Below are 17,868 nucleotides of genomic sequence, written 5' to 3' on the forward strand. Positions count from 1 at the left end.
GTAAACCTACCAGTTTATTGCCTTGCTTACATAAGCTATAAAACAAATTCAGCAAAATGACTTATTTTACTATTCTGTCCACAAAGATACTGCATATTTCTGTTACATGCCACTCTGAAATATAAATGTTTCCAGCCACTTTATCATGGGTGGAATACAGAACGTAATTTTACCTCCATTGCACAGTTCTGATAGATGCTAGACATGCTGGTGTTTTGAGAAGACCCATGGTCTGACTTTTCAAAGTCCTGCCCTTTTATGCCTCTTGGAAATGGAAGTTCACCTAGAGAGAAGTAAACATCATAACACATTATGTATGAAAATACCCTTATTCTTCAGAAATGCTTATTTAGACAGAAGTATTATGAAGCCTGCATTTTTCAAATGGTTTAGTATAGAAATGTACATAGAGAGAAAGTTAACAATAGTTAACTAAAACTAGCTGAAGAATATATGAATGTACACTATATGATTCTTTCAACTTTTCAGGACATTTGAAATTTTTCGTAATAGAAAGTTGGAGAAAATGAATAAAATTACAATTTAAAAAATTAACACACAACTAGGAAATTTCACTTGTACAGCCTAGGGACTCTCACATCGTGGTAAACATCTAATTCATCCAGAGAGTTGGTCAAAAATATACATTCCTAAGGTCCCATCCCACAGATTCTGTCTCAAAAGTTTTAGCCTAGGGCTTAAATATTTGTATATATTTTTAAACAAAATTTCCAAGTGATTTTGATACACACTGAAGTTCAACAACTAATGATAGAATCCACAAACACAGACAGCGAAAAATAAACTCAGCAGGTGACTTGTAGATCACATAAAATAACAGTGATAGTGTGGTGTGGGTATATTAAAAATCTGTTAGACCACCTCAACAAATGGGGCTTACTGTGTGTGTGGTGCAGGAAGGAAAAAGTATGGACATATAAACTAGAAGAAAGGACAATCCTTCCCCTTACCTGGTGAGTAATGCAGTTTTCCCGCATCTCCACTGCTGCTGCTACTGCCAAGGCTTGTGTTGCTCTGGGTAAGTTCACTGGGGACCAAACCTGAGATGCTTGTGTTAGGTGATATATTCTCCCCCAAAAGATGGTCTTCAAGGCCAGCTGGGAAGCTGTAATCTCTATTCGTTTCCTCCTTTAATTAAAGAGAATAAAATCCCACATACATAAATAATACCTTTTCCAATGAAAATATATTCACTCTACCCTTTTCTGAATTAAATTCCTTTAGCAGTAGAGCTCGGTGGTAGAATGCACACTTAGCATGCACGAGATTCAATCCCCAGTAGCTCCTTCAAATATAAATAAATAAATAAACCTAATTACCTCCCCCTCATAAAATAAACAAAAAACCCCAAACCAAACAAACAAAAAAACACAATGAGGTGTCACCTCACACCTGTCAGAATGGCTATCATCAAATAGCAAAGTCTATAAATAGCAAATGTTGGAGAGGATGTGAAGAAAAGGAAACCCTAGTACACTGTTGGTGGAAATGTAAATTGGTACAGCCACTATGGAAAATAGTAAGGAGGTTCCTTAAAAAGTTGAAAATAGACTTACCATATGATCCAGCAATCCCACTAAAAACACTAATTTGAATAGATATATACACCCCAATGTTCACAGTAACACTATTTACAACAGCCAAGACATGGAAGTAACCCAAGTGCTCATCAACAGACAACTGGCATAAGAAGATGTGATATACCACTACTAACCCCAACACACATACAGGAATATTACTCAGCCATAAAAAAGAATGAACTTTGCCATTTGCAGCAACATGGATGGACCTAGAGAATATTATGCTAAGTGAAGTCAGTCAGACAGACAAAGACAAATGCTATATAATATCATTCGTATGTGTAATCTAAAAAATAAAACAAATAAATGCATATACAAAACAAAAACATACTCAGAGAAATAGGAAACAAACTTACAGTTACCAAAGAGGGGGAGAGGGACAAATTAGGGCCATGGGATCAACAGATACAAACTACTATACAGAAAATAGATAAGCAACAAGGATTTACTGTATAGCACAGGGAATTATACCCAATATTCTGTAATAATTTATAATGGGATATAATCTGCAAAAAACTAAATCACTATACTGTACTTGAAACTAACACAACATTGTAAACCAATAGTACTTCAATAAAAAAAAAACACCAGTTTTTGTTATCCACTATGAAATCTATCAGTTAAGCTGTAGGATGATTTCACATATATTAAAGAGATAACACAGGGGAAAGTTACTTCTAAAGTGAAGGGCTATGCAACTATAACATGGCATAACTATTAATTCAAACATTAATCATTAGTCATTAGTTCTTTCAAAGAAATAGACTTAACATGTTAGTTTAGATTGATCTATAGAATTATAAAGTGGTCCTGATATTCTATTTCATCATTAATTTCCTTAAATTTATATTTATGTTTGTCGTTTCAAGAAAAACAGGATATGTGTAACATTTTAAAATGTAAGAGTTACCAGAAAACTCTAAGTAATGATTTATATATAAAAAATACTCTAAACAATCCAGTAGCACACAGATGACACACATAAAACATTCTTACCTCGTCATCGGAGTAGCTGTAGGCAGATGCTACAGCTACCCACATCTTACTGGCTACTGTTGCTGCTTGTTTCATACCAGATTTTAGCACATCTATCTTGGGCCCTGAGAGTATATTGTCCAGCTTCAACCCTGACAAAGAATTTACCACAGAACCCAAGGAACCATGTGGTGAAGAACGGACCAGTGCGGATAAAGAAGTTGAACGTTCCTTATGACCTCGAGAGGGAGTCTGCGGCTTGAAACGGCCAGTGAAAGTTTTAGACCTAGACACTGCAGGGGAGCTTTTTTCACTTTCAGGACTTTCCTGTGCTGGTGGACCATGATCTAAAGGGAGGCTTGATCTCCTCTCCAAAGGGTGAATCAGTGCAGTGGTAGTGCCAGGCTCTCTGTTTCCCTCTCCATGTAACTCCATGCTTGAAGACTTGCTACCCAGGGGGCTCTTTAGATTCATATAGCTTTCGATTTCATCAGCCAGATTACGTGCAATAACTGGAGAAAACAATTTATCTTCTGAATCAGGAGTTTTTTCTCCTATAGATTCAGTGGCTAAAAGCGACAAAGGATCTAGTCCAGTTTCCACATCTTCCCTCTCAACAGCTTTAGCAACACCATATAAACTACTTCTCTTGTTTACTAGATCTTTGCATCCTGCTTTCAAGTCTCTGGACTGACTGCTATCATGTTGTAGGCCGTCATACGTATCGTCTGTCACAGAAGTTTTAGCTACATTTTCATCAACCACAGGTTCTACGAGCTCTTGGGTTTCCTCAAGCATCTCTAATACCGTTGAAGATCTGTGCTCAGAATCCCGAGTGCTTTCAGACACACAGGTCCTAGTGTCAGCCAGATGACAGCCAGCACTCTCAAAGCTATGCGTTCTTACAGCATGAGGCGGAGAAGCCTTAGGACTCGTCAGTGCTGCTGTGAGAATCTTGGCATCTGCTCCCATCATCATAGCCACTTCACTTGAATTCAAATCCAAACTGCTCTTCTTAAGCAACATTCCTGCTCGACTTTCAGAACTGAAACTACAACTTCTCTCTGGAAAATGCTTTTGTCTTTTTTCTCCTCTATCACCATTCTTCTTCAGACTAGTAATTTCACTAAAGACTACATCTTCAGTTGGATCTTGAGTAGAAAACAGCACATTAGATGTACTACCTAAAAAGAGAAAGTATATTAAAAATAAATCTCTATTTTCTGATGTAACTTTTATCAAACTGTTTATTTTCTAATTTTTGAAAGTGACATATACTTAAAAGATTCAGAAAGTTTACATGGTATTCAAAAAAAGTACCAAAAAACTCCAGCTCTGCCTCTCAGAGGTAACATTTTAATGTACAATCTGCTTTTCATCGTCTATGCATATACACACATATTTTAAGAAAAGATCATTCAATATATGCTGTATATACTTGTACTGCTTACTAAAAGATATCACATTTATCAATAAATGTACATCTACAAACATGTCTTACATTTTAAGAGTTTTATATTCAATTTAAGAGATATATTCTGTGTTAAACAGTAAATTTAAAAAAGAAATAATCTCTTTGATCTTAGGTTTCATAGATTTAATTCAACAAATATTTGCCAGAATCTATCCTGCATAAAGCAAATTCATAATCATGGAGAAATTAAATATTTGCTATAGCCAAAGCCTTACTTCTCCAAAGTAAAATAACTGCCCCAACGTAAAAGAATCTAGAATGGAGTGCTTAGAATTGGCAAATCCCAAGAAGCCTGATAAAATCTGAGTAGCCAAAATTTTTTAAGACATATTCATTCCTTCAACAAGTATTTGAACATCTACTAGCATTCACTATGCGAGGTGCTAGGAATACAATGGAGAATAAAATGGACATGATCCCAGCCCTCAGAGGTCAATCCTGTTTAATCAAGAATAACAAAAATTATGCTGTAGGAACCTCTCCTGGCTTTGGGGGATGCAGGCGGTCTTTAACTCTTCGCTACAACATAATTTTTTCCACCAAGCCAAGACCAAAAGCTGTTTCCTATTTGCATCACTATCAGAACTTAAGTCTAACCAATCATATTTAGGATTCTCATTTGTTTTTAAAAAAGCCTAATAACCTAGGAGTTTTGGAGAGAAAGCTGTCTTTTTTCAATCTTCCAAACTGATTTCAAGCTTCTTTTTAATACTCCAAATTGGTATCTACTAATAATCACAATCATTCCAATTAAACAGAATGATAAGCATCTAGAGATAGTCTTAAAGCTTTCAGGGTTTAAATTAGTGGATTTTATAGCTCCAAAGTTTGTACGTGCTTTGAAAACTTCTACCCATACTTGAGAAAAAGATCTTTGCAAATTGACTGGTTCTCATATTGTTTCCAGAAATTTAGTGACACATTTTATTCAATTTTAAAATAAAACTGACTGTTTGATATATCAGTAAAAGCCCCATTACCACCTCCTCCTTTCTTAATAGAATAAATCTTCCTATATCAAGATGTAACATGGAAATAAAATAAATAAAATGGGAAGGAAACACACCAGTCCCCAGACCATGTCCATTTCAACATTCTGAGAGTCTAAACCCTGATGAAGAAAACTCTGTCCTTCTCCTTTTCATTCTTTCCTTTTTTTCTTTTTAACCTTCTATCAATAGGTTGGGAAAATAGGATACAGAACATTTTTTTTTTTTCAAAAAAACTTTAGCTCCACCTCTTGAGCAAACTACCTCCCACCCTCCCGCAAAAGAACTGAATTTGGTAACATAACTACCAAAAAAAGAAAAAAAAAAAGACTATAGGAATAAGGAGTTATTTCCATACCAATTTAAGAAGCTGGACAAATTAACTTCTATAAAGTCGTAAAATAGATAACTTACATACAAGACAGGGACTTCAGGGAACGTAACCGCAGCTACTACTAACAAGGACTAACTTCATTGTCTTTTAAAATCATATACTCAGATTTATGCCTTAAGGGTACTTGGGAGGCCTACAACATAACTGAAAGCATGGGAGTCACACACAACCGAGTTATTCATTACAAATACTTCATCACGAATAAAAAGTGGTTCAGGGTACTTATAATAATTGGGCCAAAATTAAATGATCCATTAGTATTTTTGTGTAGAACGTAGTGATGTGAATCTTTTTCTTCCATTTCCCTTCAGTCACAAGAATAACCCTGCCACAAAGAAGCCCTTGATTATGTGGTCACAGCACTGCCTCTCTGTCCTGGATGGGTACAGGAGGGCTGCCCTGCAATCCTCTCGTTATCAATCGAGAGAAAGAGGGATCGACCAGAGAACAGGCACTGCCACAAGAAAGGGTATTCTACATAACAACTAAACATACTTAATATTCTTCTTTTTAACAATTAAATATCTTTAAATAACTATTTTAATTTCTTCTTTAGCCCGTTTCTAGGATTCAGCTTACTTCTGGCTCTTCAGCATATTCATTACAATTAAGTCAGCAGTTTAATGTAATTAAAGATACATGTCTATCTACAGAAGCCTATTTTACATATTTAATGAGTAGTATGTAAAGACTCACCAGTGCTACTTTTCCTGCCGTTGACGTCAAATATGCCAGATGGAACTTTCACAATACTGCTGCCCCACGCAGGAGGTTCAGTGGGACTCTGTGGCTCTACACTAGGTTGTGAATGTTTGGCCACAACAGCAGAGACATCACACGCCTCTGGGAAAAAATATTTGGACGTTATCATTCCTATTTTTGCCACTGTTGAACAGAAACCAAAATATATCTATATATACATATATATAGATAGATAGAGATATATACTGTGTGTGGTTTTTCCTCCAAGTGGGGATGCATACATGACTATTTTATTGCTGATTTATTCTGCTCTGTTTTATGCCATAAATGTTGTCAGTACTGACTGAAATAAATATTTTATTTCAGCATTCATAATCCTAACTAGAGCATTCTTGAGTGAATAAATTAGGGCTTTTGCCTTCGATTATACTCCTCATCACTTGTCAAGTAGAAGAGGGGCTGGCGTCTGCATAATTATGGAGCATAAAGTAAGTGGCATCCGTAAAGAAAGTGCACTTTTGTGTAAGAGGATAGGAAGAATATCTTATTACCATGAAGCCAAAATACTCCTCCATATTTCCGTAAAATGATCACTACAAATCATTTCTACCTCAATGAGTCCCTTAAAAAAAAAAAAAAGGAAAACTACATAGCCTATGTTGGAACCTACCAATGAAAAATATTCACTTAGTTATTTGAAGGACCTCTAATGAAGGAGCATTTGAAAACAAAAGGGGCGCTGGAATACAAGTCCGATGACTCACAGTTTGGTCCTGGTTCCGTCACAAAGCAGTTATGTCACACCAGCAAATGAATTCCCCGATGGGGTGCTATTTCCTGCAAAACTGAGGGCCCACCTACAGAATCTCTGAAAGTCTCTTAATTAAATTCTAAAATTCAGACACTACCAAAATCTACCACATATAACAGAGTACATAATATCTAATAAGCCCAGAACTTACATTTCTAGAAATTATCACCAAAATGATCAAATAAGACTTTTAATTAAGGTATTTTTAAAGTAAAGCTAGTAAATATCAGTACTTAACCGTCTGTTTGCACTTTTGTTTTAGTTATCGTTTCTCTTGATATTTGTTCTTGAGGTACATGAATTTCTGCATCATCTTTTATAAGTTCATCCTTAGACCCATAGCCTTGGTCAGACTGACCACCTGTTAAAAAGAATGCAAGCTTACATATAAATGCTTTCATGTATTTATAACCCAGCTATAAAAACGTCAAAGAACTTTCCACCAATCTACATAATTAAACGTATAGAAAAAGAAGAGAAGAAAGCTCACGAAGCACACAAAACATTTTAAAACAATAAGAAGCAAAGGCCAGTAGAAACAGAAACATCAAAGACTAAAAATCATAATGCACTTGGAAGCATTGAACCTTAATTTCCTCATCTGTAAATTAATAGGTTTGGATATAATATTTTGGAAGTTTCTTTTGGAATACTTCCATAGAATGCTCCTTTTGTGTACAAAAGAGGAATTTAAAAAAAAAATCTGCATACTTTTGCAAAAGGAAATGCAAGAATAATAAACTAGAAAATAATAAAACTGGTTACCTACCAGAGACGGAGGAAAACAGAATGGGATAAAGAGAGAGGAAACTTTTCTAAATATGGCTTATTGAATTGTTTTCATTTTTGGAAATGTATCAACTTCTACATATTCAGAAAATTAAATCAACAGAACTGGAGGTGGGGGGGTAACTAAAATTGAGTGTAAATAGAAACAAATGAAATCAACCATATATGAATAACATAACCACACTGAAAGGATAGGAAAGGACTAATTCAAGTAACTTCAACGTATTATTTTAAGTATATACCTTAAGCCTGGGGGTAACAGTCAAATCCTTAACTCCTTAGGACGTCTGTTTCTCACAGGGGAATCGGTGTAGGAATTCTAAAATTATTTTATGTGTACTGTAGGACCCAGACAATGAGTAAATATAATGATGTTGGAAGCCAAGATTCTTATTACGGAATAAGAGAGATTTTTAAAGAATGAAATGAAGGTAGGCAAAGAGAAACCTGTAGGGATGATTTGGAATTACAAGTATTTCTAAAATAAATATACATATTTTCTACTTCTGCTGAAAAAGTCTAGAACAATAACACTCTAGTGGCGGCAAGCATTCCCAGAGCCCAGATCTTGGTTTCTAAAATCTACTGCCCATTAAAAGGAATCTGGGGTGTTTGAAGAAATGGTGGATTCCAGAGCTCAGGCAGGAAAGGTATACTAATGAGCCAGGAACATTCTGTTATGCAAGAAAGAAGGTGCTCAAAAACATGAATAACACGCAATAGAAGAATGCCATCTTATACACGTGAGGAGAGGACAGAGTTGGCAAAATCACTACTTATAACCATCATAGTAAAGACTAGTCTAGGCAAGAAGCATTAATGGATGCTAAATTTAAAAGATACTGCGGAGCCTCAGAGTGTCTCCTCACAGATAGCTTATTATCTGCAAGGGGATAACAGTAACTAGTAGAAACCAAACACTGACAGCAGGTGATCAAAACATCACCAGTGAGGGGCAGACAGACACTGTGTGCCTCTGGGATGTTATCATCTCAGAAGGATATAGCACCATTGTTGTAGCAGAGCCATGGATGCATAACCTAATATAATCACAAGGAAACAGCAGACAAATTCAAATTTGAGAGCATTCCACAAAATAATTAGACTTATTCTTCAAAAAGGTCAAGGTCATGAAAGAGAAAGAAAAGGTGAGGAACTATGCCAGGTTAAAGACTAAAGAGAGGGAGTTAAAGTACCACACAGGACAAAACCAAAATACAGACCACAGATTAAAGTAGTCTATCACTTATGTAAGAGCAAATACCACTGAAGCATTAAGAGGTACAAAGGCAAGATGTATTATGGAACCTGCTGCCGCATAATATAGAAAAAAATTTGCATGTGTACAGAAAGAAAATGATAAAGCAACTGTGTCAAGCTAAAAGTCAATGAAACTAGATGAAAGCTATTCAAGAGTTCTTTGTACCATTCTGAAACATTTCTGTAAGTTTGAAATTATTTCCAAATGTTTTTTTAAAAGTCTTTTTTGCCCTTAATGTTCTATCATTTAAAACTGAAACAAAGGCGAGTTACTAGAGGATCATTATAAAGGATGTCAATGAAAAACACATAAAACAAAAAATATAGTGCCTTCCACTTTCTACTACTTGTTAAACTGCCATTCAAACTTTGGGTTTGCCATATAACAAAAGAATTACATTTTTTAAATACTGCTATTTAGAATGCCTACTTTCAGTTAGTTTTTGAATTGGCCCCCTCAAAGCATTACAGTGCTATGAAAGGGACACTAGACTGGGAACTGAGTAAACTGATTAAACCCAGATATGCCCCACAACAAGCTAAATGATTCAGTATCAGGTACCAAGCAGAAAGATTCCAAGAGATAATCCTTAATGAAAAGAGTAACTTAAGCACCTGGGCTGGAAGTCTCCAAAGTATCAAACGACATCACCAGAAACTCTACAGAGACAGATATTCATTGTAAATTCAGTCAGGGCTTCAGTTATTTGAAATGCAACTGAAAAAAATATGTAAAAAAAGGGATCCGAAGTTTCTTCCCCAACTACTGGAATCTTCATACAATTACCCAGTGTTACTAGGAGATCATTTTTTTAATTAAAGGAGACAATTAAAAAATCTAGAGAGGCAAGATACTGTTTATCTATTATTACTACCATTATTATTATTATTCCTGGTGAAATGGTTTCATACCACAAAATTACTTTCTTGGTTTTTCATTAATGAAAGCAATTTATTCTATAAGCATTAGGAAAAAATACAACAGGAAATAAAATAAGGTAGTTTTAAAATGAAAGTCTCATAAAAATTCCTACATGTTGAAAGTTAATTTACAAAAAGAACTATAATTTATGTCTTTACATTGACTTTCACCAATTTATACATGTTTCTGTAATTACGAGGGTACTTTTTACCACAAGAATTCAGCTGATCAGTTTTAGCAAGCGAAAACCACCTCAACAGCTAGAATACTGAAATCTTTAATGCCCATAAAACTGACACAATGATGCTACAAACCACCCTCAATATAAGAACTCTTTAAAAAAAAAACAAAAAACTGTTGCAAGGCAGAGCATATTTTCAAATAGAGTAACAAATATGCTTTGCATATTGATTATAAAGTGTTAGCTGGATATTTCAGCAGTACATATATGATTACACGTATCTGAAGGAGAAAAAGCCAAGAAAACTCAAATTGTTTTCCATTTGTAACAATACTTAAAATACAACAAAATGTCTGTCCCCAACCCTTGCATTATCAGCAAAATTTAACCTAATAAATGGGAAATTACCTGAAGTGGTTAACATTCAAGGGTAGGATTAATGCACACGTGTATCCATAGCTTCACGTCATACATGTCTGTCTGCACCCCACACCATGACAGCCAAGGACAAATGCAGCACCAAGAAACAGCACAGAGCAAAAAGCAGAGCAACAAAGAGCAGAGAAAAGGAAACTTCAGTCACTGAGACAAGTTCATCAGATGAAGCACAGGAATTAGAATTCTTTTTAAAGAAAAGCTTGAGATACTAACAGTAACAACAACAACAAAAAAAGAAAAACACAAGAAGAAGGATGTGCAACACACACATATCTGCTCAATGTGCTATGTTAAATATGCTTATTTCTAACTCCAAAGGGCAGAGGTTAGGCCCAAGCTTTGAATGTAAAAGTAGCTTCAGCAGTTTCTCAGATTTTAGAAAGTGTCATTTAAACTAATGACTATGCAAAGAATACTTTTTTCTCATGGTGTGTGACTTATTTTCTTCCCTCTTTAATATTCATAATCTCACATCTGTAATAAATATTTTTCACTTAATGAAATAAAGATTTGCAATTGTGTCACTAAAAGTCAAGTTCCTCAGCTCACAGTTCCCAACAACTGTATCATATACGTTCACACATTAATGATCAACAACAACAAAGAAGCACCGCTCGAGAGCCTTCTGCACAGCACTCTGCAGTTAATTTACACCACAGGAAATAATGACAAGTAATCTGCAATCGGGGGTACTTTCTTCCCTTATTTATATACGGTATTTTTAAGGTACTCATATTGCACCAACTTGAGAGAGGAGGGTAAAATCTGTTTTAAAAAAATGAGACTTAACATGAGAGTAAGCGAAGGGTTAGTAAAATCCAGATTTTAGTACCTGTGCTAGAGTGATTATCAATGGAATCAAGCCTGATTAAGTCTCTGACGAAGACTGTGTGCTCCCCACTGTTAGCATCATTAGAACTATCCACGCTACCGTGGCTCACCGTGTCCCCATCACTTCCACCCGCGGCATTCTGAGGAGCTAAAGATAAGCACAACAGCAGTTCAAATACTCATGCGCTGGTAATCTCTGAAACTAAACATAAGCGACTCACAGTTCAGTTAAAGTTGCAGAACACTTTCTAAATTTCTGAGAGAAAAAATAACTTTGGACTAAGGCAACCTTTACCTACTCTGTAGATAGTGTATGAAAACACCAACCAGAATTTCATTTAATTTTTCTGCCTCATATAATTAAAAATTCATATGCCTATAGAGCTTATGGTTCAGCAAGAAAGTATCTTTCCAATCACATGTATTACCTGATATTGAGGAGACCTGTGACTTTTGCACGGTATTTTTAAGCGGCTGCCTAAACTGTGCCAAGCCACGTACCACATTCCGTACCTTCGTCCATAAGAAGATACCACTGCGGGTACTGCTAGGCCACGGGCTCTCCAAAACTACCTAAAGGTAAAATAAAGGTAAAAATAATGATTATTAGGAATATTTGAATCTTTTTAAAAAAATACATAAATATATATATATAATTATACCCCTGAAAGAAGCTTCTTGCATAATAAAGGTACAAAAAATGATTAATCTTAATAAGCAGCATATATTGCCTAATGTCAGTCCTACTTACCTTATTATAATAGCCATAAGTAATAGCATTGGGCTTTATCTTAGCAGTTTTCATTTCAAATAAAACTCTCACTGCTAAAACAGGGTGACCCCAAAGTCCACAGAGCTGCATTACTACTCGATAGCACACCTAACAAAAAATAACATCAAAGCATTAGTAGTCAGCATATTAATCTTTGACTTGTAGAGGTTTTTTTTAATGACTTACTCAATTCTTCTCAAAGTTATTAAGCACCATTTTCTCCTTTGTTCTGGTTTGAGGGTCTCAGTAAACTATTTTTAAAACAGGAAGTATCAGATTAACTATTCCACATAAAACCTTTGTGCACATGTGACATTTGTTTCAGTAACTAAGTTTTACACAAAGACAGTGACTATTATTCTCCATAATCCGAGAAGGAATTCATTTTTAAAATCAAGCATGATTAAAATAGCTCTTTCCCAAATAGTGTTTTATATTTTATGTCAAAGGAATTAAAGACAGCAGGATGCCTACATAACAGCAACAAAAAATTCTGTAAACCCATGTCTTAAAAAAGTATGAAAAGGAAGTTAAAAACACTGGAATATTATTAGCAAAGGTTCTTCCAAGACCATGTGTTTACTGAAGAGGGCTAGATTTGATCATAAGAGCAAAGTCCTAAAAGTTAGAATCACTCAACTAGGAACTCCTAAAAGTTAGAATCTCACACTTGGAAGACAATGGTAGAAACTATGAAGAAAGAAACAGGAATCTCAAGGATCCCTGGCAAAGAGGTGAGCCAGTTTACAGTATAGCTCAATTTGAGAATAAGAAAATACACATAGATACACTCTTCTTGGGACTTGTACACTGTGCTCTATTTATGACAGAGTTGTTTTAACAATTGTGAGTACCAACCATAAAGCCAAGCTGCCCTCTCTACTAAAGGGGACGGTAAAAAGATTTGAGAAAGGATATTTTATTCCAGAGATGAAACAGGAAAAGAGATGTGAAGAGGCAGAGGAGCTAAAGAAGAGTACTGTGAAGTTAGAAAAGGAGAGTATAATTTAGGAGCAGGAGGAGGTCAGAAACTATTCAGAGCAACTCTACAAACTACCAGGTTAAAGAAATGTTAGGAAACTATATTAACGAGGAACAAATAGGGGAACTAGGTAAGATGTATGACGGAATTGAGAAGAATACAGCACAATAGTTCTTCAAATACCTGAAGAGTTGTCACTTACAAGAAGCAGTAAATAGTCTGTGCAATTCCAAAATAGCCATAAGGAGGTGGAACTGGACTCGGCATAAAACACACACTTTCTAACAATGAGAGCCAACTCACATATAGGCAAGATCCTATATGTTACATCTCAGGTTTAGGTTGAGTCCTAAAATATCCTGGAGTCCTATCCAACTTTAAGATTCCATGAGCTACGAAGAAGTAAATCACTTTCTATGTCAAACTGGGATTAATCTGAAATTTTCCAAAACCATTCTAGACAATTAATTTATTCTGACATCTACAAAGTATTTGCCCAGTCTTCCAGGCTTACCTGTATAAGAGCCAGGCACCAAATTAAAGAAATAATAATCATGATATAATTTTTCAGTTGCAGTGATTTGTTACCTACAAAATGATACCTTTTGGATATCTATGGTAGATAAAAGATGGCCACAAACTCTTTGTTACCCCTCCTGTTGAGAGGTTTATATCCTTCCCCCTTGAATTGAGGGGGAAGAACCTCTGAGATCGCATGACCAACAGAATTTGCCTGAAGTGACGCTGTACCAATTTCCTGGCTTAAGCCTTAAAAAACATCAGTTTCCACTTCCTCTCTCATGAAACAAACGCTCTTGGAGTGCTACGCTATCATGGGAAAAGCCTAACTACCACAAGGAGAGGTCCTGAGACTACACAGAGAAGAGGGGTCCACCTGAGCCCAGTCTTCCAGACAACCTATCTAAGGTACCTGGCTGGCATTTGAGTTAAGCTGTCTTGGACCTTCCAGACCAGACCAGCCAGCAACTGATTATAACCAGGTGAAGCAACTAAATGCAATGTGGAGCAGAAATATTACCCAGAATCCTTCCTGGATTTTCAGCAAATTAAATAATAAGATTTAATAAAATGGTTATTTTAAGTCACTAACTTAACTGGTGGTTTGTTACTCAGCAATGTACAACAATATCTATACAAACAGACTGATGAGACAACATAAGAATAAGCTTGACACACCTATTTTATTTCAATTAAAATGCACTAAATACTATTAAAAGCAAAATGCATTATGCATTTTAACTTTAATTTAGCCTATGTGGCATATGCTATTTCTGGGTCTTCTACAAGTTTTATTTTAAAATCTAGGTTACTACAAGTTTTACAAACATAACATACAACACAAAACTGTCAAATTAAAACATTAAGTATATGAATTAGACAATGAGTTCTAATGGAATATGAACCTAAAAATCAAAATGACTTAACTTGCTGGGTAGCCTTGTGTGTGTGTCATTTAATCTAAGTTTCAAATTTCTTTCTTTGTAAAATGTAGCTAATATATAAAATTGCCTCACAGAGTTGCTGGGAATACCAAAGGAAATAATGTACATAAAAATACTGTCAAAACTTTAACGTGCTATTCTATGTGTAACCAATAAACAAGTAGTAACCAATAAGTAAGTAAAATGCATCCAATATGCCAAGCAAATATGCATCCTTAAGTTTTAAAATAAACAAACACTTCTTCTTCCAGTTGTAGAGATGTAATTACTTCAGGTGACTACAAATCTGTCAATATAACTTCTTAGAAGTGGGAATACAACAAACTAACCTCTAAGCCTTAAACCTCCTATTAGAGTATTTATTGGGGAGATGGTCTAAAAGTTTTCTAGCTTACTAGTTATAATTGCTCATTTTAGAAAACAAGAGAATGTAATTACTTGTTAAAAAAAAAAAAAAAAGACTACCACAGAACCTAAATATCTTTAGAGGAAATTACTTATAAACGTACCAAAGAACATGTAAGTATTGTGCTTTGAGTTTAGAGTGTGATAACACAGTAAACACTCACTCTCTCACAGAGCATACTTTAAAGCACTTCAAAAATGTTCCATGCTTTCACAAAGTTAAAACACATCTTAAAATATATCTTAGGTATAAAAACTAAGTCTACCAGAACAATTTTTTAAAAACACTAAAAAGTACAAGGTACAAAATACTAATTCTGACCAAGCACTTTTAATTTCCAAATAGTTTTATAAACATTAGATGAGAGAAAATGTAATCAAATGTGAGAACGGATATTTTAGTACTTGTTTTATAACTTTTATCTATTTGAAAAGTTTTTTTTAATAACATATGGATAGTACTTAGAGAAAACAGAACTTTAGTGTGCCCACAAGCATTATCAAATCTCAATAATGTACATGCTGTATCAGTTTCAAATCTTTTTTATTTTAAAAAAGAAAAAAATTACAATTACTGCTGAAGCCTATAATGCACCCCTCTTCAACCCCACTTCTCTCCTAACCCTGTGTACTCTCCTTCTTCCCTAACATCCATTACTCTGAATTTTTATTCCAACTACATTGTAAATTCTAATCTGGTTCTAAGTATCATTTTTAGTTACTTTAACACCAAAAATAATTTTTAACGGGAAAAACAGCAAAAGAGAATGGCTAAATAAGTACCTCAATTTCTTCAACCGTTAACTGGGTAATCTCACTGTCTCTTAGGACGGATCTAAGGCTTAAGAGACTCAGCCCATGGTTCACCAAGTGCTTACTATCAGCCAGGTACTTGTCTAGGCACATTATGTACATTAACTGACTTAACCCTCAAATTAACCAATTGAGGAAGGAAACTAAATATCATTACCTTTATCAGTGGGGCAATTTTATCCTCCAAGGGACACCTGGTAATGTCTGCAGACATTTTTGATTGCATGGAGCTACTGGCATCTAGTGGGTAGAGGCCAGGGACGCTGCTACACCTCCCACCCTGTACAGGACAGGCCCCCACAATATAGTACGTGGGTCAAAATATCAACAGAGCCGAGGTTGAGAAACTCAGACTCACATTCTCAGATACATAATGTGAAACACATAAAGGTTATGCAAATCACCCTAGGACACAGGTCCCAAGTGGAGAGGCACTTACTAAAATAGCCTATTTGCTTCCTAATAAAGTTACCTGAAAAATAAAATAAAGTCAATTTTGTTTCTATTTATCAAGGGCAAACAATATGGTCTAAGAAAGGAAGTCTCTGCTTCACTTCAAAGCCATTAATTTTTAAATAAATGTATTTTAAAATAAACAATAAGTATTAGCTCTATGAAACAGGATAATAGTTTTACCTTTCCTACTTAATGAAAATATTTGAGGATACTGGAAAGCAACTGAGACCTAAATTTTATTAAAAATACAAATAAAATTTATCTTAGAAACAGTAACTCAATTTGTTATACTTGCCTCATCTAGTGGATCCACATCTGTTTTCCTCATCTTAATAAGCACATCATATGCCTGCTGAAGTGCTCGGACCTTAGGATGAGAAACTCTAACATAGGCGGGGAGACAAATGAACCATAAACTATAACAGTGACTGAAGAGACACTTGGCCCACTGGGGTGGATTTGTATAACATCTCTTCGCCAATTTATGGGCTGATTTTATCTCCTAGAAAGAGAATAAATACAACATCATGACATTTACTAAAATTCATTAAGATGACAGGAAAAGTGAGAAGTAAAAAAGGAGGTAAGAAATTAACGTAAAATTTGACTCTAAGATCAAGCATTTTGGTTTTGCTTTTGTGAACGGCTTCCTGCTTAGTGCAACATGATTCCTTCTATAGAAGCACATTATACTGTACTGTAACTAGCTGCTGGCAAGTACGTGTGTCCTTAACAGACTAGAAATTCCTTGAGAGAGATCATTCATACTACCACAATATAATGGTTAATTACTTGCCCTTCACATAGAAGGCACTCACACGTGTGATGAAAGAGACTTAACCATGGATTGCTTATGAGTTCTACAATATCAATCCTGAAAAGTCAGTGTCTTCTCACTCTTCTCCCTGCTAAAAAGTTTAAGATGCCCTAGGCTACTTCCCACCAAGATTTCCACCCTATCTTCTGTGCTAATTCCGTCACTGATTCCTTCTTTGCAGGCAAAGTCGTCTGAGAAAGATCATAGATCTTCCCACCTAATAATTCATTTGATAGTCATGTTTTCCACTTTTGATTTTCATTCTAGTTTAGGTGTAAAAGAGAACAGGTATCAAAATCACCTGCTGAGTTTTATCAAACACTACACACTCCCAGAAACTACAGAGCCCTCCAGACACATCAGACTGCCACCGTATACCTCGCACTAAAGATCCCTCTGCTAAGATGTGTTCTAAATAAACATATTCTTATGAGGTCTATTTCCAAGACTTGCTTGGAAAAAAAATTCTGGTGAAAATGAGATTTAAAGACTTAGTGGCAGAATTTTCCTATTGAAAAAACTTGCTTTTATTAAGCTGGTAACAGTAAAAACAAACAAACAAACAAACAAACAAAAAACCTTTTTAGATGGCATTGAGAGAACTGTGCTGTATGAAGTTAAGGATCATGCCAGGATTTGGGGGACTGTATGTGAATTGGTACAACCTGAACTAAGAATTTCATTATAGCATAGGCTTTTGTAGACCCCCTCAAATATCAGTATGTGTATAAAGGATGTTTAATTTTAACTCACACTTAGCCATAGTTTAACTCTTTATACCTAAATCAGATAC

At 35.2% G+C, this 17,868-nt stretch overlaps 1 protein-coding gene across 5 annotated transcripts in view; it reads right to left on the bottom strand.

The window, feature by feature from the left end:
• The window catches only part of DENND4C (DENN domain containing 4C), a 95,467-nt gene that overhangs the window by 15,479 nt on the left and 62,120 nt on the right, over positions 1-17,868 (bottom strand). For 4 of the 5 annotated variants that reach the window (XM_031449642.2, XM_064490175.1, XM_064490176.1 and 1 more), the window contains exons 17-25: positions 16,554-16,760; positions 12,119-12,247; positions 11,796-11,940; positions 11,369-11,515; positions 7,185-7,307; positions 6,130-6,276; positions 2,598-3,760; positions 972-1,149; positions 174-283 (exon numbers count right to left, since the gene is read on the bottom strand). In XM_031449642.2, the coding sequence (XP_031305502.2) occupies positions 174-283; positions 972-1,149; positions 2,598-3,760; positions 6,130-6,276; positions 7,185-7,307; positions 11,369-11,515; positions 11,796-11,940; positions 12,119-12,247; positions 16,554-16,760 (2,349 nt within the window). The remainder of the gene's footprint in view (positions 1-173; positions 284-971; positions 1,150-2,597; positions 3,761-6,129; positions 6,277-7,184; positions 7,308-11,368; positions 11,516-11,795; positions 11,941-12,118; positions 12,248-16,553; positions 16,761-17,868) is intronic. The other variant, XM_064490177.1, reaches the window with a different exon arrangement.

This window comes from Camelus dromedarius, chromosome 10 (genome assembly GCF_036321535.1).
Source record: "Camelus dromedarius isolate mCamDro1 chromosome 10, mCamDro1.pat, whole genome shotgun sequence".
Taxonomy (NCBI): domain Eukaryota; kingdom Metazoa; phylum Chordata; class Mammalia; order Artiodactyla; family Camelidae; genus Camelus; species Camelus dromedarius.